The sequence below is a fragment of the Lepisma saccharinum genome, chromosome 2 (assembly GCF_977018435.1).
Source record: "Lepisma saccharinum chromosome 2, izLepSacc3.1, whole genome shotgun sequence".
Lineage (NCBI taxonomy): Eukaryota > Metazoa > Arthropoda > Insecta > Zygentoma > Lepismatidae > Lepisma > Lepisma saccharinum.
Window position 1 is genome coordinate 163,945,377 of NC_139230.1, and position 19,797 is coordinate 163,965,173.

At 37.8% G+C, this 19,797-nt stretch overlaps 1 protein-coding gene across 2 annotated transcripts in view; it reads right to left on the reverse strand.

Moving 5' to 3' along the window:
* The window catches only part of LOC145984164 (mesoderm induction early response protein 1-like), a 111,999-nt gene that overhangs the window by 18,522 nt on the left and 73,680 nt on the right, over nucleotides 1-19,797 (reverse strand). For both annotated transcript variants that reach the window (XM_083117650.1, XM_083117651.1), the window contains 3 exons: nucleotides 19,365-19,589; nucleotides 8,664-8,840; nucleotides 1,790-1,917 (listed from right to left, as the gene is read on the reverse strand). In XM_083117650.1, the coding sequence (XP_082973776.1) occupies nucleotides 1,790-1,917; nucleotides 8,664-8,840; nucleotides 19,365-19,589 (530 nt within the window). The remainder of the gene's footprint in view (nucleotides 1-1,789; nucleotides 1,918-8,663; nucleotides 8,841-19,364; nucleotides 19,590-19,797) is intronic.

The window sequence follows — 19,797 nt, forward strand, 5'->3', positions numbered from 1 at the left end:
GACGGAAGTCATGAGTCTGCGCAGGTTGTTTTGCTTGTGATTCCACTATAACTTTATTTCTGGGGGGAAAAAAAAACGCAAGCAATTTATAGATAGGGAGTCTACTGCATCATACAGGCATCTGATTTAGCTTATTGAAACAGAAACTTGCATTGATCACAACATCAGCAACTTTATATATGAGGGGCATCCAGAAAGTAAGTTCTGCTGGCCTTAGTGGTTGGTGCACAACACACATATGCAGATATGAAGAGGTGGTATGTGGCTGTAATCGGGTGCAGTCACGGTGCTGTAAGTGGAATAGATTTATAACAGCACTAGAAGAAAGATGGCAGTTCTCATACAGTCTCCTGCCAACTGAAGTAAATGCTGAATCAGATGTCTGCATGCTCAAAAGCAGATGCTGGCAGAGCTCCACTGACAATCCTGTGAGGTGTAAGCACTGGACTTCATAAGAGACAGTATGGTCAGACGAAGGTTAAATGGAAAGGCTGACATGCCGTGCATGACCACATACAGCTGAGCACACATGCACTCTTTTGCATTATTTTCCATCTCTTTCGTCAGCTAAAGCGATTTCTGGCAGGAGATACGTTATGACTTATGATAGTGACACTCTTGTACAGAAGGTTCCACTTTTTGCAGGTAGAAACATGACATGGGCATACAACATTTACTGCCACGCTACAACAAATGCCTGAACAACGGTGATGAATAAGTCAAAAAGTAAGTTATGGGTCGCTATAAGTAATACAATAAATGTCAATTACTACCAATGTTCTTGTTTTAATTTATGGCTGATCGGAACTCACTCTCTGGATATCCCTCATATAAAGTTCCAGCCTAGTAAATTCAATCAAAATAGATAAAAAGTGAAACTTTGGTAAAGCTGCAGAGGAACATTGATTATTGAGGAAAGTGATTGAATGATTAAAGTGATTATTAGTATATTAAAATTGTTTAGCTATTTATTATTACTTTATTCCATAACATTGGACATAAACTGCCCCCGGTAGTGGATTAAAAACCATTTATCGTGAGGTTAACAGAACAGGAAAGGCGAGGGTGATTTGCAAAGTGAGTGTAGCAGAAAACGAAAGTTGTCAATTTTTATGTTGACAGGTATGTCCAACAAAATTCGCACACATAAAAAGAGCCTAAAACTTGTCAGATGAAATGTCGTATCACATGAAACAAAAAAATTAATGCAGGAGAGTGCAATGCATTCATTTTCAGTTGAATGTCATAGCGAGACATTTTGTTGCAATTCGACATTAGTTGGATGGCAATATCCGACAAAAATCATATTCATCATTGGAGCCTAATAATGTTCATCTGACAAAATGTCGTACCACGAAATCCGAAAAAAATAGCCCTGATTGGTTTCCATGTTCCTTCAGAATGTTTGACAATATGCCATACTTTGGTGTTGGACATCTGTCTGATGGGGCCTTAGTGGGTGCACCCCCCACCCCCCAAACTTCTCTGGTTGACAACTCCACTCCCTCATTACTCCCATATAAACAAGAGAAAATGATAATTCAGTACATTTTTAAATGTGATAATTAGAGATTCATTAAAAGTGCCAGTTCTGCCTGGCAGGTTCATTGCATTGCATCTCCAGTTCAAAGTAACATTTGTCGATAAAGACAAAATTCCCTGACATTTCCCTGACTTTTTTGACCTCTGAAATTCCCTGACTTTTCCTGGTTTTCCAGGTCTGTCGCCAGTCTGTTAATTGGTATGTGTGCAATCATAAGTTCACATATGCATATTAAATTATACTCACGTTATGCCAGGGTGCAATGTATATTTTTTCTTCTCCAGCCTTGCTTTATTGGCAAATATATCATGCCTCTCAGTTTTCTTCCACAAATAGTAAAACTGCACAAGTTCACCAACAGAGCGAGTTCTTACCTAAAATAGAAATGAAATTGTAGAAATATTTCCACGAAAGAACAGTTATTGTTGAATAAAATAGTCACTATACATAAAAGTAAATTAAAATATACAGTGGAATGCTGATTTTCACTTCCACAATTTTGCATTTTCCCACATTAAAGTGAAACCCCGATTTTACGTTCCCCAGCAAAAGGCCATGTTAAATAACAGGACATTCACCTTGATCTTACGTTTCCTCTAACTCCTGTTTCCCACTTTATATGTTTCCCAAGCCATGACGATGTTTTAAAATTCACCAGAAACCTGTTCTGTTGTCCATGCGGCCTCTCCCTCCCCTTTCTTGCTTTCACATTCACTACGTGATCTTGAACTTCCAGAAGTTATGTTTTCATGCTAAAGGAGGGAGGCATGGTTCCCAGGAGGGGGGAGGAGGTGCACAAGTTGCATTTGTCATACCTCCCTTGAGGGATAGGAAGGGAAAACGGCACTTCTTGCATTCCCCGTGAAGATGAAATAGGCCGATCCTTCTGCCGCAGGTTCAGACAACAAGCACACTGTTGCCAAACCGATTCTCTCTAAATGCTGCCTTCCCTGAGTTTGGACACAATGTGTGTGACTGAGGTGTCTTTGTTTGCCCTTACCCTCCACAAAAGTGTAAAAATTGACAATTTGACTCCATCACCCTTCGCATCTTTGCCCACACATTTACAGAATCCTTCCTAGTTGACAGGAATGAAAAAAAAAAAGTGGGGGACTTGTTTGGAAAAACTTTTCCTTACTTCTTGTTTGCAACGTTGAAAATGGAAAAAATTAAGGATTTGCCATACCGGATAACAACTGCACTTTTTCTTAATGGAAATTAATTTAAGATTCCTAAGGAAATATGATTGGATGTAGTTCAATTATTTTTAATCTGAAGTTTTTTCATGAATGCTACATCATTTGGTTATTAGAATGAAGCTGAAAACGCACAAGCTAAAGTGATCACTTTTTTCTATGGGCAGAAAGGGCAATATTTTACTCACTGACGGAAAAATATTTGTGTGAAATAAAGTGTGTGGGGGAGGGGTGAGGTTGGGATAAATTATTCTTCTACATGAGGCAGAGAATGTTTTCTCTATGCATATTGCGTGACTTGTATGTTGTAAAGTGATGGGGTCAGGAAAAATGAGTGAATAAACAAAGGGTGCGGCAATATTTTAGTAAAAATTGAAGAATATGTGGGGTAAAGGCAGCTGGAGCATGGTCCTCATCACACCATCTCCCACATCCTCCTATATATCTGTGTGTGTGTGTGTTTGAAACAAACAAACGTGTATTTCTTTCTTTGGGCCCCTCTATATACCTGCAAAGTTTCATGAAAATCGGAGGGGGAGACAGGGGTCAAATGCCCACTTAAATTTGTCCTCATTTTGACATTTGAGGGGGTTTTGCCCCCTAAAACCATTTTTTAGCTGGAACAAAAAAACATGTAATTCTTCCTTTGGGCCCCACTATACTGCCAAGTTTCATAGAATTCAGAGGGGGATACTTAGATAACCTCCCTTGTTAGTCTTACACTTTGTAATTATTTAACACTGCATATATTATAATGTTTTATTTTAATTTGTAGAACTGTAACTGTAGAACAATTGTATAATTTTCGTATAACATTTCTATCTTGTTATATGTGTTAAAGGTTTCATCCTGGAATGGAATGTCTCACATTTATGTGTGTTTTCATTTCCAATACATTCGAATGAATACATATTCGTTTGAATAGCATTTACAAAATCACCTCTGACATTTTATGTTAAACAAGTAAGATTATTTTTGTGCACGAGTGTGTTAGCCGATGCGTAGCAAAGTATTTTAGGAACAACACTTAAAAAAATATCTTGAAGGACTAACTAATGAAAAATGTCTTTGTAATTGAAGATCATAATACAGTCAACTCTCGATTCAACCCTTTCACAGTTCCCGGAAAAAGGGCCGTTATTTCGAAGGAGTCATTATTGGAATTTGCACCAATTTTCAGCTTAAACGGAGCTCAAACGGACACATAGATGCCTAGGAGATGGTAACACCATTTATCCTGGTAGTTATACAACCTGTTATGCACAGGATGCGTGTTGTGAGAAGGAAAGTAGAACATGAAAAAGTTTTGAAAAAAGAGAATTTAAAATAATGTTACTTTGTTTCAATTGTGCACAGGAAATTCTTACAATTCTACTTCATGAGAAACCCGTTTGCACTGAGACCAATGGAAAGGAAAACAATCTCTCGCTTATTGCAAGTGAAACTCGAAGAATCTTGACACCAGTCAGACTGGTGCCAGCAAAAGTCGGGAGATAATCGGGCAGAATGAATGTTGGATTTCATACTACACGGGTTTACTGGAGCATTGTCTGTTACAAGATTAACTGGTAAGGTTAGATCTCTTGAGAGAAACAACACAACCTCTCTAGGTACCAGACAAAAAAAAATAAAGGCAGGGCTGTAATTTTTGTTCTGGTTCGGCTGTGTAAAATACATCGTTAAAAAAATTCACTTTTCTTTGCTTCAACCAACTTCATTCACCCTCCTTCCCCATTCAAGGGAGCAGTCGAAACTCCTTCCTTGACTTGCATTGTAATCCAGCGTGAAAAAGGAAACGTGCAACTTGCATTCTGTTTTCACCCAATGCGTATTCTAGGACATGTCATTAAACAGCGTGGCCGTCTGGCAGTCGATAATCATTCGGGTTTGGAATTGAATTTCACTTTAAACTGTATATTTAGTCCCGATTAGCCCATCAGCATAAAATGAACTGAAAACAAGCTTTATGAAATTGCACATTTTTACATATCAAAATGGTAGATCCTTATTTACTCTCACGTACGATTTAATGTTGGATTTAGGAGTATTCTCGATGTCAAACACCCACCCCTCCAAATGTTTTCCCCTTGAATAATGTATTTTTAATCAGTCTCAGCGACCATTCCTACATTGAACACTTTTATTTTCCTCCACATGAATGGTTCTGAAGAAAAGCGGATGCAAATTAAATTTACAGATTTGCTTATCAGAAGGCGCAGAACATGAAGTTATTTTAACTCTTGTTTTCCTTTCTGGAGATCGAATTTCATTATGAAGTTATTTTAACTCTTGTTTTCCTTTCTGGAGATCGAATTTCATTATTGTCAAATGAAAACAGCTTTGCGAGATTTCCTTCGCTGAGTCATCGCTGTTATCGGCAAGCAAGGGCTTTGCAGACGCTAGACAAAACACTGGCGCCAGCTGCATCATAAAAACAAGGAGACCGGCTGTAAGTTCGAGCAACAGGTGGCGGAAGAGATTAAAGATAATGCTACTGTCGAAGATGGAACTTTTAACAGCAGTGTAAAGAAGAAAGAAATGACCCTTGCTTTACGTTTTACCATGCAACAGACAATAATATGGGCAATATTTCCTATGCAGACAACAGCATTAAAAAATAATAATAATAATAAATAAATAAAAAAACAACTGAAATCTGCAATTATCAACATTGCCGTGCACACCAGTGGCAGAGAATGAGCTGGGGAAAGGGTAGAGGGTCACTTTTTTTTTACTTGTTCTATGGTTTTTGTTCGTTTTCAAGAATATATCCAGAACTGGTTGCCCCATTTTAGATGTCAAAGGAAAGGAAGAGGGGTGGTTCCTTTTCCACCCTCGCCTGTAATCAGCCCGCATCAGCAAGAAAATCATGGCTGAAACAATCTGCATCGCCCCCCCCCCCCCCCCCCACCTACGTTTGCTGACAGGAAAAGAGGGAGAAGTCAGTCAGCCAACGGAACACTCTTTTGGCACATATTACGACATCGACACAATTCTTTTGTGGAAACCTGGATGACAACGCATTAAGCAGTTTGACGATCTTTAGTTCACCTATGTGGTTTTGATTATCTCTAACAGTTTCGCTTTTTTATGAAGTGTTGCAGGGAACAAAGGACACGTTTTGAATGAAAGCGGTTACTGGAAGTTGTCGGCTACAAGGCCGAAAGTTGCTCACTCACGGGAACCTGCTGAATTCTAGGTCAGAGCTGGACAGATGGGCCAGACTTCCAGGCATCACGCATCTGTATTTTTGAACATTCCTGCGATCTTATCTCTCAAGGTGGTGTATTTATCGATGAAAGAGCTTGATCTGCCATACACATTGGCAAAGACTGCAAGTCCAGCAGTCATTTCGGGCTGCTCCCACCCTCCCCCGCAAGTTTTCAGCAGCTCTTAGGACAAGGAAACAAGTCAAGTCGATTTAAAATAACATCCAAGCACATTCGATCTTCTCTTCTCGCGTATCCAAGAGAAAGCGTAGCAAAACAAGCCTGGCACGTTGGGTGCGGGGTGACATTGGTGCACTTGAGGGAGGGGAGGGCAGAGGTCAAGTGCTATTGGATATCACTCAAGCATGGTGTGGTGGTGTCTATTTTTAGTTCAGACCTAATTGTGAGTGGAATAGCGCTCGTAAAGGGAATGAGTGGAGGAAAAAACAACGCATTTTTCGGACGATTTCCTTCAATTTTTCAACTTTTTTTTTCCAAATTTCTATTTTTTTCTAAATTTTTCATGGTTCCCGGGAAAAGGGTCGTTACTTCGAGAGGGTTGTTATACCCGGGGTTGTAGATTCGAGAGTTGACTGTACCTTTTAAGGTGTGGTAATATTATAATGGGATTGAGATACAAAACTCTCGGATCCGGATCTGGATTCAGATCCGAAACTTTCGGATCCGTATCCGTATCCGTTTGGCCATCCCTAGTTCGAAGCAGTCATCCACCTTCCCTACCCTCGAAAGTGAGTCCCGTTAATCCGTCATTGACTTTCACAGCATGTCTTGCTTTTTTCCTTAGAAATTCATAATCATACTTTTATCCCATTGTTAAACAATTTTTGACATATTATACCCCTAAAAAGTCGATTGTGTAGTCATTTCTTACTGACACTTGAGTTTCACCCCTCACTTATGTTTTCCCGCATTTTAAGTTTTTTATTTATGGGCCCCTAAAAACATAAAAATCGGGGTTTGACTGTACACAGTTACTCTTCCAAATTGGCAAAACAGCAACAAGAAAGTTAATCGTAACAAAGGGAATATTAACAAAAGGTGAATAGTGTATATCAAATGAGGGGACATAAGGGCTAAATAACAAAGAAAAAGGAAACACTCACCAGACACTGAAAAAAATTCTAATTTTCATAGCAGTGAGCCGCATCTTCAGATATGGGAGAGAGGTGATGGAAATGACCTGTAGGGTTGCCAGGTCCAGTCAAAGTTGTGGACAGTACAAAAAAAAAGTGGTGCTCTCGCCAGGCTTGTTGAAAACTGTGACTTTGTATTGAATTGTTGTTTTAACTCCACTTTATGCACAGATAGGCTATTCGGGCAAGGACCTACAGTTTAACATGGGATCTGAATCCACATATCAAAGGAACTAATACAGGGTTGGGCATGAAAAACTGGCCAACCTCACCTCACTTGGCCTGAAACTAATCTTTGTGCTTCAAAAGCAAGAACATGTGGCAGGCTGGCTTTTCATACCCAACCCTGTATACCAAGCCCCAAGAAACAGGTTTATTAACAATTCTGACACACAATTAAATCACATACATGGCTGGAAACCTGATGGAAAATTAACTCAACCATGATCCGAAGTTCAAACTTTGCATGATATTACAAATTCTGACAAGATGGACCTGGTGTGTGTGTGTGTGTGTACAATCATAAGTAAAATGACTACCTGAGTTGTATCTAGCCTCTATCCTTTGTGTCAGCAATCTATATTTTGGATTCAGTCCAAATAGTGTAATGCAGCCCATGATCTCTCAAAACTTTTACCTTGTCAGAATTAGTAATGTGTTTGTTTGCTCTTTCATATTGTGTTTTATAAATGTTTGTACACTTATGAATTTACCTCCATGGTTAGCTTTGGAAGTGTACAGGTAAGCCTCCTTAGGTACACTTCTCTGAGGATAGTCCTCAGAGTACACATCAGACATATTGCCACATATTGCCATATTGGGTTTATATTTCTGTGTTTTGGTTACTTTGCAATGCTTTTCTATATCTTAATTGTAATGGTGAGAATAGATGATGGTGTGATGAAGCAGATGGGAGAACAAATATAAAGAATCACACATGATTTACCCAAGATCTCTATCTTGCAATGCATTATATTAACTGCACAATCAAGAGAAGAAAGGATGCCAATGAAACATTACTTAACGTTACATACCCATTTTCAATGATTGACACTTTGTTATACATACTTAGTAACACTTACAAACTTAATATGTTAAAACACTAAAATAACACACAAACAGCACGATAAAAAACACAACACAATAATCTCAATGACAATTTATGTGGAAATCTTTATTCTTCTTGGTACAACACAGTAAAACTCAAAAATCCATCTCCCCCAACCAACATTCCAAAACCACCAAGACTTACCAACACTGCAAGACAGCAACGACATCTGCCGATGGACACATCAAGTAATGCCAGTGTAACGACAACCGCGTCTACTCCGTCTTTCCTCGACCAGCCCTGAAGATGACTCCGTGAAGGAGTCAAAAGCTTGGAAGAACTCCGAAGTGTTTTTTATCGTGTTGTTTGTGTGTTATTTTAGTGTTTTAACAAATATGTTACCGGCACGTGACGTAAGAAGTTTTCTAGTCATAAACTTAACATTATTGCAATTCACTAACACTAACATTCAAATTTATAAAAAAAATGAAACAACAGAAAAGTACTACTTACTTTATTTTGTTGTATCAAATGGAAATCCTTGCCATAAGTACGTAGACCATTTTCAAAATTTCGGCACTCCTCTTCTGACCACAAGCTCATAGTGTCTGTTGAAGGAACAACATTCATTCTGCGTCTTCGTAAGGCTTCCTCAACATTATAGCCACATTGTAACAGCAGATACAAAGCCTATGAACAACATTTTAAAAATTACAAGTTGTACTGACTATAAAAATGTCATACATGCTTTATAATGACGCTATAGTAACAGGGATAAAAAGAACTTGTTTGGAGACAATAAAATACTTGCACAATACTTTATACCTGCACATACTACATTTGCACTAGCTCTTTCTAGTGGTGAGGCTCACAAGACTGCAATATCCAATCAAAAATCTTCATTATAAGTTCAAATTACCAGAAATTAAAGCACAATTTACTGTTCTCATTCTGGAACAAACTGACTGTAATTAAGCTACACACAGAAGTGCACTATATTCAAATAAATGAAGGAATATGTTAGGAAATTCAAAAGTCAAATAAACTGATATAAACAGAAAGAGATTAAAATCTAACACTTCTTATGGCTGAACTGCATCATAAGCCTGGGCAAATATATGTTAAAAGTACATAGGTAAAGAGGATGCCTTTCTATTTGGTGCTTCAAGAAATACCACATCGGCACAAACAATAAGGACCACACATTTGAAGCATATGTGAAGGTGACTTCAATAATTTTCTACATACAGTGAATTTCTGATCTAATGGTTTTAATGGAAGATGTTTATGGTCAGCATAAACCAACTACATATTACATCATTAGGGGCATGCATATTTCGTTTTTGCCGAAAAAACGAAATTTGAAAAAACACATTGTAGTGTTAATTTTTCATGTTTTTGAAAGGTGTGAGATGCATTTTGTGACCATGTTTTGTCACGAAATAATGCGAAATGAACTGCAAAAAGCGAAATTAACTCTTAAACACGAAATTTACCATTTATATACCAACGCGACACTTTCTGAAGTCTGAAGTATCCTGTGAGTTATGCAATTCCCGGAAAATTGGTTAATTCTGCTGTTAATATTGGAGAAGCAAAAATGGACTCCTTTACACAGAAATAAACTTAATACTCTTATAACTACATAAATGTGCTATTAGAAGTGAAATGTTAATTCTGTGGAATAAGTGTAGTTTTTAAATCAAATTTAGGATTATATTCACAATTTTAAAACCAAAATGTCTTTTTATATACCACTTTTCATCCAATTTTTCACCGCTATAACACCGATATTTCATTTTATTTACCGCTTTTGAACCCGAAATTGACTACGTTTTTGTACCGAAATTTTGCTTTTTTATTTACCAAAAATATGTGCCTCTATACATCATTTATTCCTTATGAAAAACATTTGTTCTGATGCATCATCTACTATTCCCCTATCTACTCCCTTCCTTCCCTCTGAATATGTACCTCACAATCGTTTAAAATTAGAGATTTTTAACACTGCTACAACATGGTGAGGGTAAGAACTTTTTGGCCCCATTGTGATTTGTCTTCAGGAGGAGTTGTGTCCAAAATTGGTTCAGACAGGAAGGAAAAATAGCACAATAGCTAACTGGGGAACATCAAGCCATCAATCATGAGTTAACAGCAATCAGTGGCTGCGAGTGATTGGCTACCAATGAGTATTGAATATCCTACAGTGGCTGAAGTCACTTCAAGTGTGCAAAACCTCTGTGATGGAGTGGTTAGCACAGCATGCTATGACATCAGGGATCATGGGTTCGAATCCCAGACTGGACATGGATGTTCTCTGCGAGTGGCCCTTCATCAATTTCATCATATCATCACTCATCCTCATCACAGCGATTGACAAAAATGTGGCAGAAAAGTGATGCTAAGTAACAACAATCAAATCAAACCACTTCTAGTGAAGCAAATTGAACCTTCATCCAGCAAAAATAGTATAATCTAGCAATATTGCTTCAAAAGTTATTTTTTTAACGTTTTACAATATCTATATAATTTTTTTGTTTGCTCAAGGTCCACTTTATGCACATATAGGCTAATTAGGACTGGATCTACAGTTTAAAGTGGAATCTAAACCACCGTGTGTCTCCACCGGGTATCGAATCTGGGAAGCCTTGATTACAAGGTAACGACTTTACCACTTTAAAGAGCTGGTATCTTACTTTCAAGATTTTGATCACAATATAGTTTTGTCAAGTTTAATGCAGTATAATGCTTTACTGTAAAGGGAAAACCTAAAAAATCTGTTTTTGAAACTCTGTTCTTTAATAATGGATTCATGCCTCATACCTGTATTTCTAGGTGGTTCAGGAACACAGGAAAAGCACTAAGTCAAAAATGCAATTTTACAGCAGATAGTAATTTATGTTTATTATACATTACAGACATGATAAACATGTCAGATCATCATGGTTTAGAATCTTTACACATGCCAAATCACTTACAATATTTTCTGTAAGTGATTCAGTGTAACATAAATGAAAGAAATTGAAAATCGCAGTTTGTGAACAGTGCCTTTTCCCGAACACCCTACATTTCTTCTCTTAAATACATAAAAAACTGTTTTTGTACTAGCATAAAATATCTAAGGTTGTTTATTAGGACTGAGAAGTTACCACTTTGAACTGATATTGATACTCTTACCAATTCTCACAAATACTGATAATGATGCTTGAAAATTTTAACAATTAAAAGTTCTTCAAAATATTGATTAACATTAGCGTGTGTATATTCCGCTCCAATCAATCCAATTCACCAGAGTTTTGCTATGAAATATTAAAAAGTTACATCAGTTATGTTATGGAATGACAAAATACAGTTTCTTTTTAATATTGGTGTAAAATGGAAACTTCAAAGTTTGCATACATTCCCGGATAATTACACTGCAAGTGCCGCATGGCATTATTTCAGACCCCACAAAAGAACAAAATGCTGAAAAAGTATTGTCTGGTATGGGTAAATAGAATCCAACCCATATTTGCTGATTCCTATACATTGGCATCGGTATCAGCTCCTAATAAAATGAGACCCCGATTTTATATTCTCCGGTTTAAATTTTCCTACTTATACATTCAATCTTCACATAAGCGGAGTTCTGAAGCCCCCCCAACTTAAAAAAAGACTAAAAATAACACATAATTAAGTTTGGTTACTACATTTTTGTTATGAAGCCATACCACAAATCTTGACGTTTGGCATGATGGCATGTGCGGTAATTGTGCCGCAATAGTTAGTCTTAGATGATTTGATTGATGTGTACAGTTTGAAGAAAGAAAAATGTAAAATGACTTTGTGTTGAGTCAGCAGTTACTGCTGAGGCATTAAAAGAATTTTCAATTTAATTTTTCTAATCAATAAAAAATAATGAAATGCAATAACCATACTGTTTTGCTTCTTTTAAAACTGACAACCAATATACTAATTAATATTTGTTTACTTAAGTGAGGAAATTTAACATTTTCAAATCTAAAAGGCATAAAACTCAGTGTTTTCTAGTTGTTGTTTTTTTTTTTGTTTTTTTTTTAATTTCCGGGGGAAGGCCTCCGGACCCATTATAAACTAGGGGATATACCTGTGGGTTACACCTAGTTTATAATATCATATGCTTCTCCCAGAGTCTGCCCCCCCCCCCCCCAAAGCAAAAGCTCAAACTCCACCCATGAACCTTCATGGTACCAACAGAGCAAAATGCTGTAAAATTTTCCAGATTTTAATTTTCCTGCATTTTAAGTTCTTTCACATTAGTCCCCTGAAAAGTGTAAAATCGTGATTCCACTGTATTTACCATACATGCATTTCCATGTTTACTTCCATCATGCTGTTAAAAATGACATTGTAATTCTCTTTAATATTTAAGCATCAGCAATTGAATATATTCAAAATAAAAATATTATAATCAAGTACATCAGAATCAGTCAATTTCATGCTCACCACATCACTACTTGTAGATTATACAAAATGTCACCAGGTATATTTGTAGAGTCCAAATAACCACGGAATTACGTAAAGTATGAAATTTTCATGAAATATACACCACCAAAAATTATACTTACACACACATTTTGTTGCAAAATTGGATTTCATGATTGATGTATCAGAAGTTAATTTAGGGAAGTATTTTTAAGCAAAGGTTTGGTAGAACAGGGTGGCTTTTCTAGGGCCATGAAAAAATTCAAGTATAATTCCAGTTTTTCAAGGAAAACACTCCTAAAATTTAAGACTATGAGGAGATGTTTTCTGCATATCAACCTTATGTATAAGTGCCTCTCTGCACTCGTGCACATACACACACACACAAATATATTAAAAATCAAAGGGTCTAAGTCAGCGGTTCTCAAACTTTAGTCATAACTAAATGTCTAATCTACCCTCACCATAGGTTTTCTCCGAATAGTAGGTTTTGGGATTCTTTTGGCTGCCAGATTGGTGGGATGTTTTTGATATGTTGGAGGCATGTATCTGCAATAAAGCAAAATGGCATTCGGGCTGTATGTGGAAAGATGCTATAACCATTAGAATCTGATTTTATTGGATGTTCCTACATTTACAATCCTTATGATTAGTTACAAAAATAAAAATGTGAATCACGTGTATGCTAAGAAGTATATAAAAAACTTTAATTTTCATATATATTTTTCAGAGTTATTGAAAAAATAAGTAAAGAACAAAACTAAGTGTGTAAACAAACTGTCAAGCACAATTTAGGAGATTTTATTGTAAATTCTCAGAGTTTCTAGTGAGAAGGATGTGCCTGCATAGTCTGACACAGTATCTTGAGGTCTGGTTGTGCACCTGAAACTTTCAAGCGGAGATTCGGCTCCAAATTTAGTATATTTTGGTAGTTGGAAAATCGTCCACACTCTGCAACCAAAAGTCTGTCAGATGTTATCTTCAAACTGGATTTCAGAGTTTCATCACAGGACAGTTCAATAACTCAAGAAGTTCTTCTTCTCCTTCGTTTAAAAGAAGTCTGGTAGTCTGGAAACCTCCACTGCAGAAAAAGGGTCTCGCATCCAGATATCAGTGTCTAGTCTCAAAAAAGTTTTTGCCAGTCTTTTCCAAGAGTAGAAAGAATGACAGTTGTCCATTCACAATTTCTTTAATCGCAAATTGAAGATTCTTCTTTAAAGCTTTTCTTTTATCATGAACCATGAATGGTGTTGTGTATTTACCCTTAATTTGGCTCATTTAAGTGCTGCAAGATATCAGCCACGAAAGGTAGTCACTGGTCATCTGAAAATCTATCTCTAAACTCACACTTGCTGTCACACAGGAAAATTTGAACTTCTTGTCTCAATCTGTACAAACGAGCAAGACAATTTCCTTTGCTAAGCCACCTTACCTCGGTGTAGAAGAGCATATGTTTATGCTTGCTAGCCATTTCTTCACATAAGATTGTAAATAATATTAAATTGCCTGCTATTGATTTTATGGAATTAACAGTCTTCACTGCATCTGTTAATACAGTTTCCATACCATTTGGACATTTTTTGGCAACCAGAGCATTCCTATGAAGGCTACAGTGAACAAATTGTGCCTGTAAAGCAACCTTCTTGATGTTGGAGAAAATGCCATGCTTTCCTGTCATAGATCTTGCACTGTCAGAGCAAAATCCAACATATTTATTCCAGTCTGCATCATGCTGAATTAAGAAACTGTCAAGAGCTTCAAATAACTCCTGTGCCATTGTTCGACCTCATAGCTCCTTGCAGAACAGAATGTCTTAAAAGTGTCAGTGACAAAATCCACCTTATTTTCCTGTTGAGTATTAAAGCTATGAAGTCTGCTCTACACACCTGCAGCAAAAATTTTGTCGTGGGTATTCTCGACATTCCGAGCTCATCACGTACCCCCTTCAAGTCATTCATGTACTCCTGGGGATACGCGTACCACAGTTTGAGTACCACTGGTCTATTAGATGCCAATCTATCCAAAAGTTCTAATTTAATTCAATTAAATGGTATATATATAATGGATGAAACCGTGATTTTATGTTTTTCAGGGGCCTGTAAATAAAAACCGTAAAATGCGGGAAAGCATAGATGAGGGGTGAAACTCAAGTGTCAGTAAGAAACAACTTCATAATAGACTCTTAGGGGGTATATTGTGTCAAAAATAATTTTCAACAATGATAAAGAAGTATGATTATGAATTTCTAAAGGAAAAAAAAAAACAATACAGGAAAACCTCGTTAATACGAAGTTCAAGGGACCAAAAAATGTCAACTTCGTATTAAACGACTTCGAGTTATCCAAACTTTTCAAGATGGCACTTGTTTTCAGGTGTAAATAAAGTAGAGTATAAATTACCCCCACAAAGGATGTTTTATACTTGGTGGTAGCTCAGAAAATAAGCTTTATATGTACTATATAATAATATTGTACGTTTTAAAGAAAGTGTAAAAAATGTTACACAGAATGAGAACACGGAGCTTAATGCAGACACAAAGATTCCAAGGAGACGGTTAACACCATTTACCCTGCCTAGTTATACAACCGGTTATGCACGGGATGCATGTCCTGGCAAAAAGTCTTATAAAAAACGGTATTTTCTTTTAATTGTGCAAAGTCGTTGCTCTTCCCCGAAATTCGTACAATTTTAGATCATATGAAACCCGTTTGCACGAAGACCTACGGAAAGGAAAACAATCTCGTTTATTGCAAGAAGTGAAACTCGGAAGAATCTTGACGGTAGTCACACTGGCGCGAGCAAGAGACTGGAGATATTCGGACAGAATGAATATTGGATTTTATGTGCGTTCACTAGAACATTGTCCGTTACAGGATTAACTGGTAAGAGAAGATTCTCTTGGGAGAACACAACCTTTCCCTAAAAAAAATCGGGGCTGTAAATTTCGTTCTGGTTCGGCTGTCCAAAACACATCGTAAAAAAAGTCACGTATTCTTTACTTCAGTTAACTTCATATTCACCCCTCCCCCTTTGCAGGGATCAGTTCAAACTCTTCCTCAACTTGCATTGTAATCCACTGTGAAAAAGTACACACACAACTTGCGATCTGTTTGCACCGAATGTGTATCCTAGGACACATTAAACAGTGCCGCACTCGATAATCACTCTGGTTTGGATCCCACTTTAAACTGTATATTTAGTCCCGCTTAGCTCATCAGCATAAAAAGAACTAAAAACAAGCTTTACGAAACTTGCGTATTTTCAGATTAATCGACAATTTATTGTAGGTTTCAGGAGTATTCTGAAGGTCAAACACTCGCTCCGCCAAAACTTTTCCTGTATTCCTACATTGAGCATTGAGTTTTTTTTTTTAACAGCAGCACGCTAATGGTTCTGAAGAAAAGCGGGGATTGTATGGCTTTGCGAGATTCAAAACAATGAAGCTTATTCCTTCGCACTGGATGAGTCATTGCAGTTATCGGGAAGCGAGAGCTTTCCAGACGCTAGACTAAACACTGGCGCCAGCTGCAGCGTAAACACAATGAGACCGGCTGGAAGTTAGAGCAGCAGGTGGCAGAAGGGAAATCATCGGCATTTTAAAGATAACGCAGTTGTCGAAGAAGGAACTTTTATCAGCAAATTATCACATTACCATGCACACCAGTGGCGGATAATGAGCTGTTGTAGGAGAAGGAAGGGGGTCACATTTATTGTACTTATCATGCGGTTTTTGTTCGTTTTATATTCAGAACTGTTTGCTTTTTTTTAGATGCCAAAGGAAAGGAGCCCGTGTGTGCACACGAGCAAGAAAATCGTGGCCGAAACAATTAGCAACGGACCCCCCCCCCCCCCCCCCCCCCCGTTTGCTGATAGATAAAGTTGAGAAGTCACTCAGACAACAAAACACTGTTTTGGCAAATTTTATGACCGGCACAGTTGGGAAACTGGAGTTGCAACATACGTAAGATCGACGTGAACTTTTGCGGGAAACCTAGATGACAACGCATTAAGCGGGTTGACGATCTTTAGTTTGCCTATACGGCTTTGATTATCTGTAACAGTTTCCCCCCTTTTTTTAATGAAGTTCTACAGGGCACAAAGAACACGCTTTTAATGAAAGTGGTTACCGGAAGTTGTCGGCTACCAAGTTGCTCGCTCACGGGAAATTGCTGTATCTTGAGCTCGGAGCTAGACAGATGGGTGAGACTTCCAGGCATCACGCGTCTTGTATTTTGGAACATTCGTGCAATCTTATCTCGCATTTCTCATCTAGCACTGGTGAATATTTCCAAGGTGGCGCATTCAGTGGGGAAGAGCTTGACCTGCCATGCACATTGACAAAGAATGTCAATGTCCAGCAGGCATTACGGGCTGCTTCCCTCGAGTTGTCAGCAGCTCTTAGGACAAGGAAACATGTCAAGGTCAAGTTAAAATAACATCCAAGCTCTCTCCACATTCGATCTTCTCTTGTCAACTTACGCAGGTGTCTACTTCGAATTAAGCGAAACCAGTTTTGCGGAAGGGTCTTGTAAACAACTTCGTATTAAAAATTATCCGTATTTCGATTTATCCGTACTGAAATACATTATAAATCCTATCTTATCGGCTGGGGAATGGGAAGAACTTCAGATTAAAGGGTACTTCGTATTAACCAATATCGTATTAACGAGGTTTTCCTGTACCTGCTGTGAAAATCAGTGGCAGATTAACGTGACCCACTTTCGAGTTTAGGGGCGGTGGATGACTGCTTCTATCTGCCACTTATTAGGTTTAATTTATGCTTCTGATTGTGTGGGATCTTCATTTACTCTGTAAACTGGTAATTAGTTGCTAGTTTTAGAAGTATCGGGTAATTGGAGGGGGGGGATAATTTATAGTTGGGACATCAAGGATCTTTATATACGGTAATCAAAGTGTCCTGGATTCAGTTCACAGTGGAGACACGTAGAATGATTCAGATCCTGCTTTAGCTGCATGTGCGTCCAGTCCCTATCAGCCTAACTGCATAAAGTGAACTCAAAACAAGCTTTGTCAAAGTTACGCATTATTTGACATCACAATACGGGGAATTGTTATCAGTGATGTGCCCGGGATTTTCAAAAGAATGGGGGAGGAGTGTTATGTATACTTTTTTAATAGTTCTCAATTTGCATCTTTTCCTGTCTTTGACATTTTTTGGAATTATCAGTGTTGCAGAGTACAAACACCCCTTCCACCAATAGTTTTCGCATAAATAACGTGTTTTTGTTTTTTTTGTCTCCCCTCCACGTTTGATATTTTGCGATTTATTATTAGCATCATGTGCATTTCCTTCCTGCACTGTTCTGTGTGTTCAAGATGTTTTATCAGAAGGCAAAACAAGAAAAAATTAGCTTGTCTTTTAACTCATCGCTTTGTGTCTCGTGCTCACATTTCGTAATCTTTGAAAGCAAAACAACCTTCTGAGGCAAGATCCAAAACAATGCCCTTTTTCTTCTCTTTACCATGGATGAATCATTGCTCTGGAGCCATAAGACAAAACACTGGCACTGGCTGCCAGCTGCTCGCTGCCTGCAGACATAACACATACCAGCGATAAAGGAAGGGAGGGGAAGGAAAGATGTGAAGCGTGGAGCGGCGCCAATGCAGTTGTTGAACAAAAGTCTTATCAGATGTGTGCTCATTCCTGACCAAGTTTCAAAAGGAATGAAAGGGGGGATCACTGCTTTACGCTCTCCCCTCAATGCTACTGATTTATCATGCAGATAGAGGCAATAAAAAATGAGAAAAAGTGAAGGTAAAGTTCACAGTGTATTTTGCACCATGCCGGGACACACATATAGGGGTATCACCATGCTCTGGCCACCCTTACCCTCCCTATTCTTCAATCTTGACCAATTTGGAGGTTATGTGATATCACCATGCTTGGGCAGCCTTTATCCCCCAGGGTTGCCCCAAGGTACCTATTTATTTGAGGCTAGGTGAGCTCCAGAGCCACTTTATGAGGTAGCTTAGATCACCCACCCTGGGAATCAGACCCAGGTTTCCAGTGTGGCAGTCAGATGCTCTACTGACTAGGCGACCATGGCTCCCCAGCGAATGAGAATAAATAAATAAATAAATATATACCATTAAGGTATTTAGACGTGCACTAAATTTTACTGCTCCTAGAGAATAATGACACACCCCTTGTTTATCCACTCATTTTCCCCCGACTCCGTCACTGTACAACACGCGAGTCACATTCTCTGCCCCATGCAGAGTGAGTCACAAATATTACGAGATATACTAATCTATGAAAAATTGTAAATTCTACAAGAAATTCAAACTCAAATTTAACTAATCAACTTCCAGATAACTTATCATGTAATAATCTTCTGCCTATCAGATATTTTGTTCTGCAAAGGACTCTAACAAAGTAAACGAATTGAGAGAATTCTATTTTGTTTTCCCCGCAGCTCTCTGTTCCTTCCTGCATAAAAATAAAAGCTAAATTGTGGAAAACTTGCCTCAGGGCATTTATAAATATATATATATAAATTCAATGGGATTTGGATTAATAAAAGTTACAATTTGTCACGTCTACGGAGAAAAATTCACGCAGAATTCATGCACAATTCCCGGAGCCAATAATTTATGCAAATTCCTGGAATTCCCGGTGAGTAGCCACCCTGTAGAATGACATTAACAACTATTCTGAACAATTTTAAATTCTTCCTGGTATCAGTTCAAAGTGGTGCCTGCTCATCCTTAAGAGAAGACCTAACTTATATGTAGCAGTACATTACTAACCTCCTCATCATCTCTGATGTGAGCACCTGTGGGAATAGCATGAATACCCTGCAAGTTATTGACAAGCGGTTCCTGAGCTTTCACAAGAAAATCTTCTGCTTCTTTTTCTGTAAGTGGGTACGGATTCCAAAGTAATTTATCTTCATTTTCATATGGCAAAGCATCACCATATTTACAAAGACCTTCAGGAATTGCAGCTTGGAAATCGGTTCCAACCATAATGGTCTGGAAAAGTTAGAAATAGGGATATATAGTGACAACAAAAACACTGTTTACCAATCACATCAACATCAAAAATATATTACAAGAACTATTGGTAACTATTTCTGCTGCAAATTCTCAGATATGCTTGTATTCTTCATTACATGTTAACAATTGCTGATAACAAATTCATGAAGAAAATCATGTATGAAGTTCATAATCACATAATTCA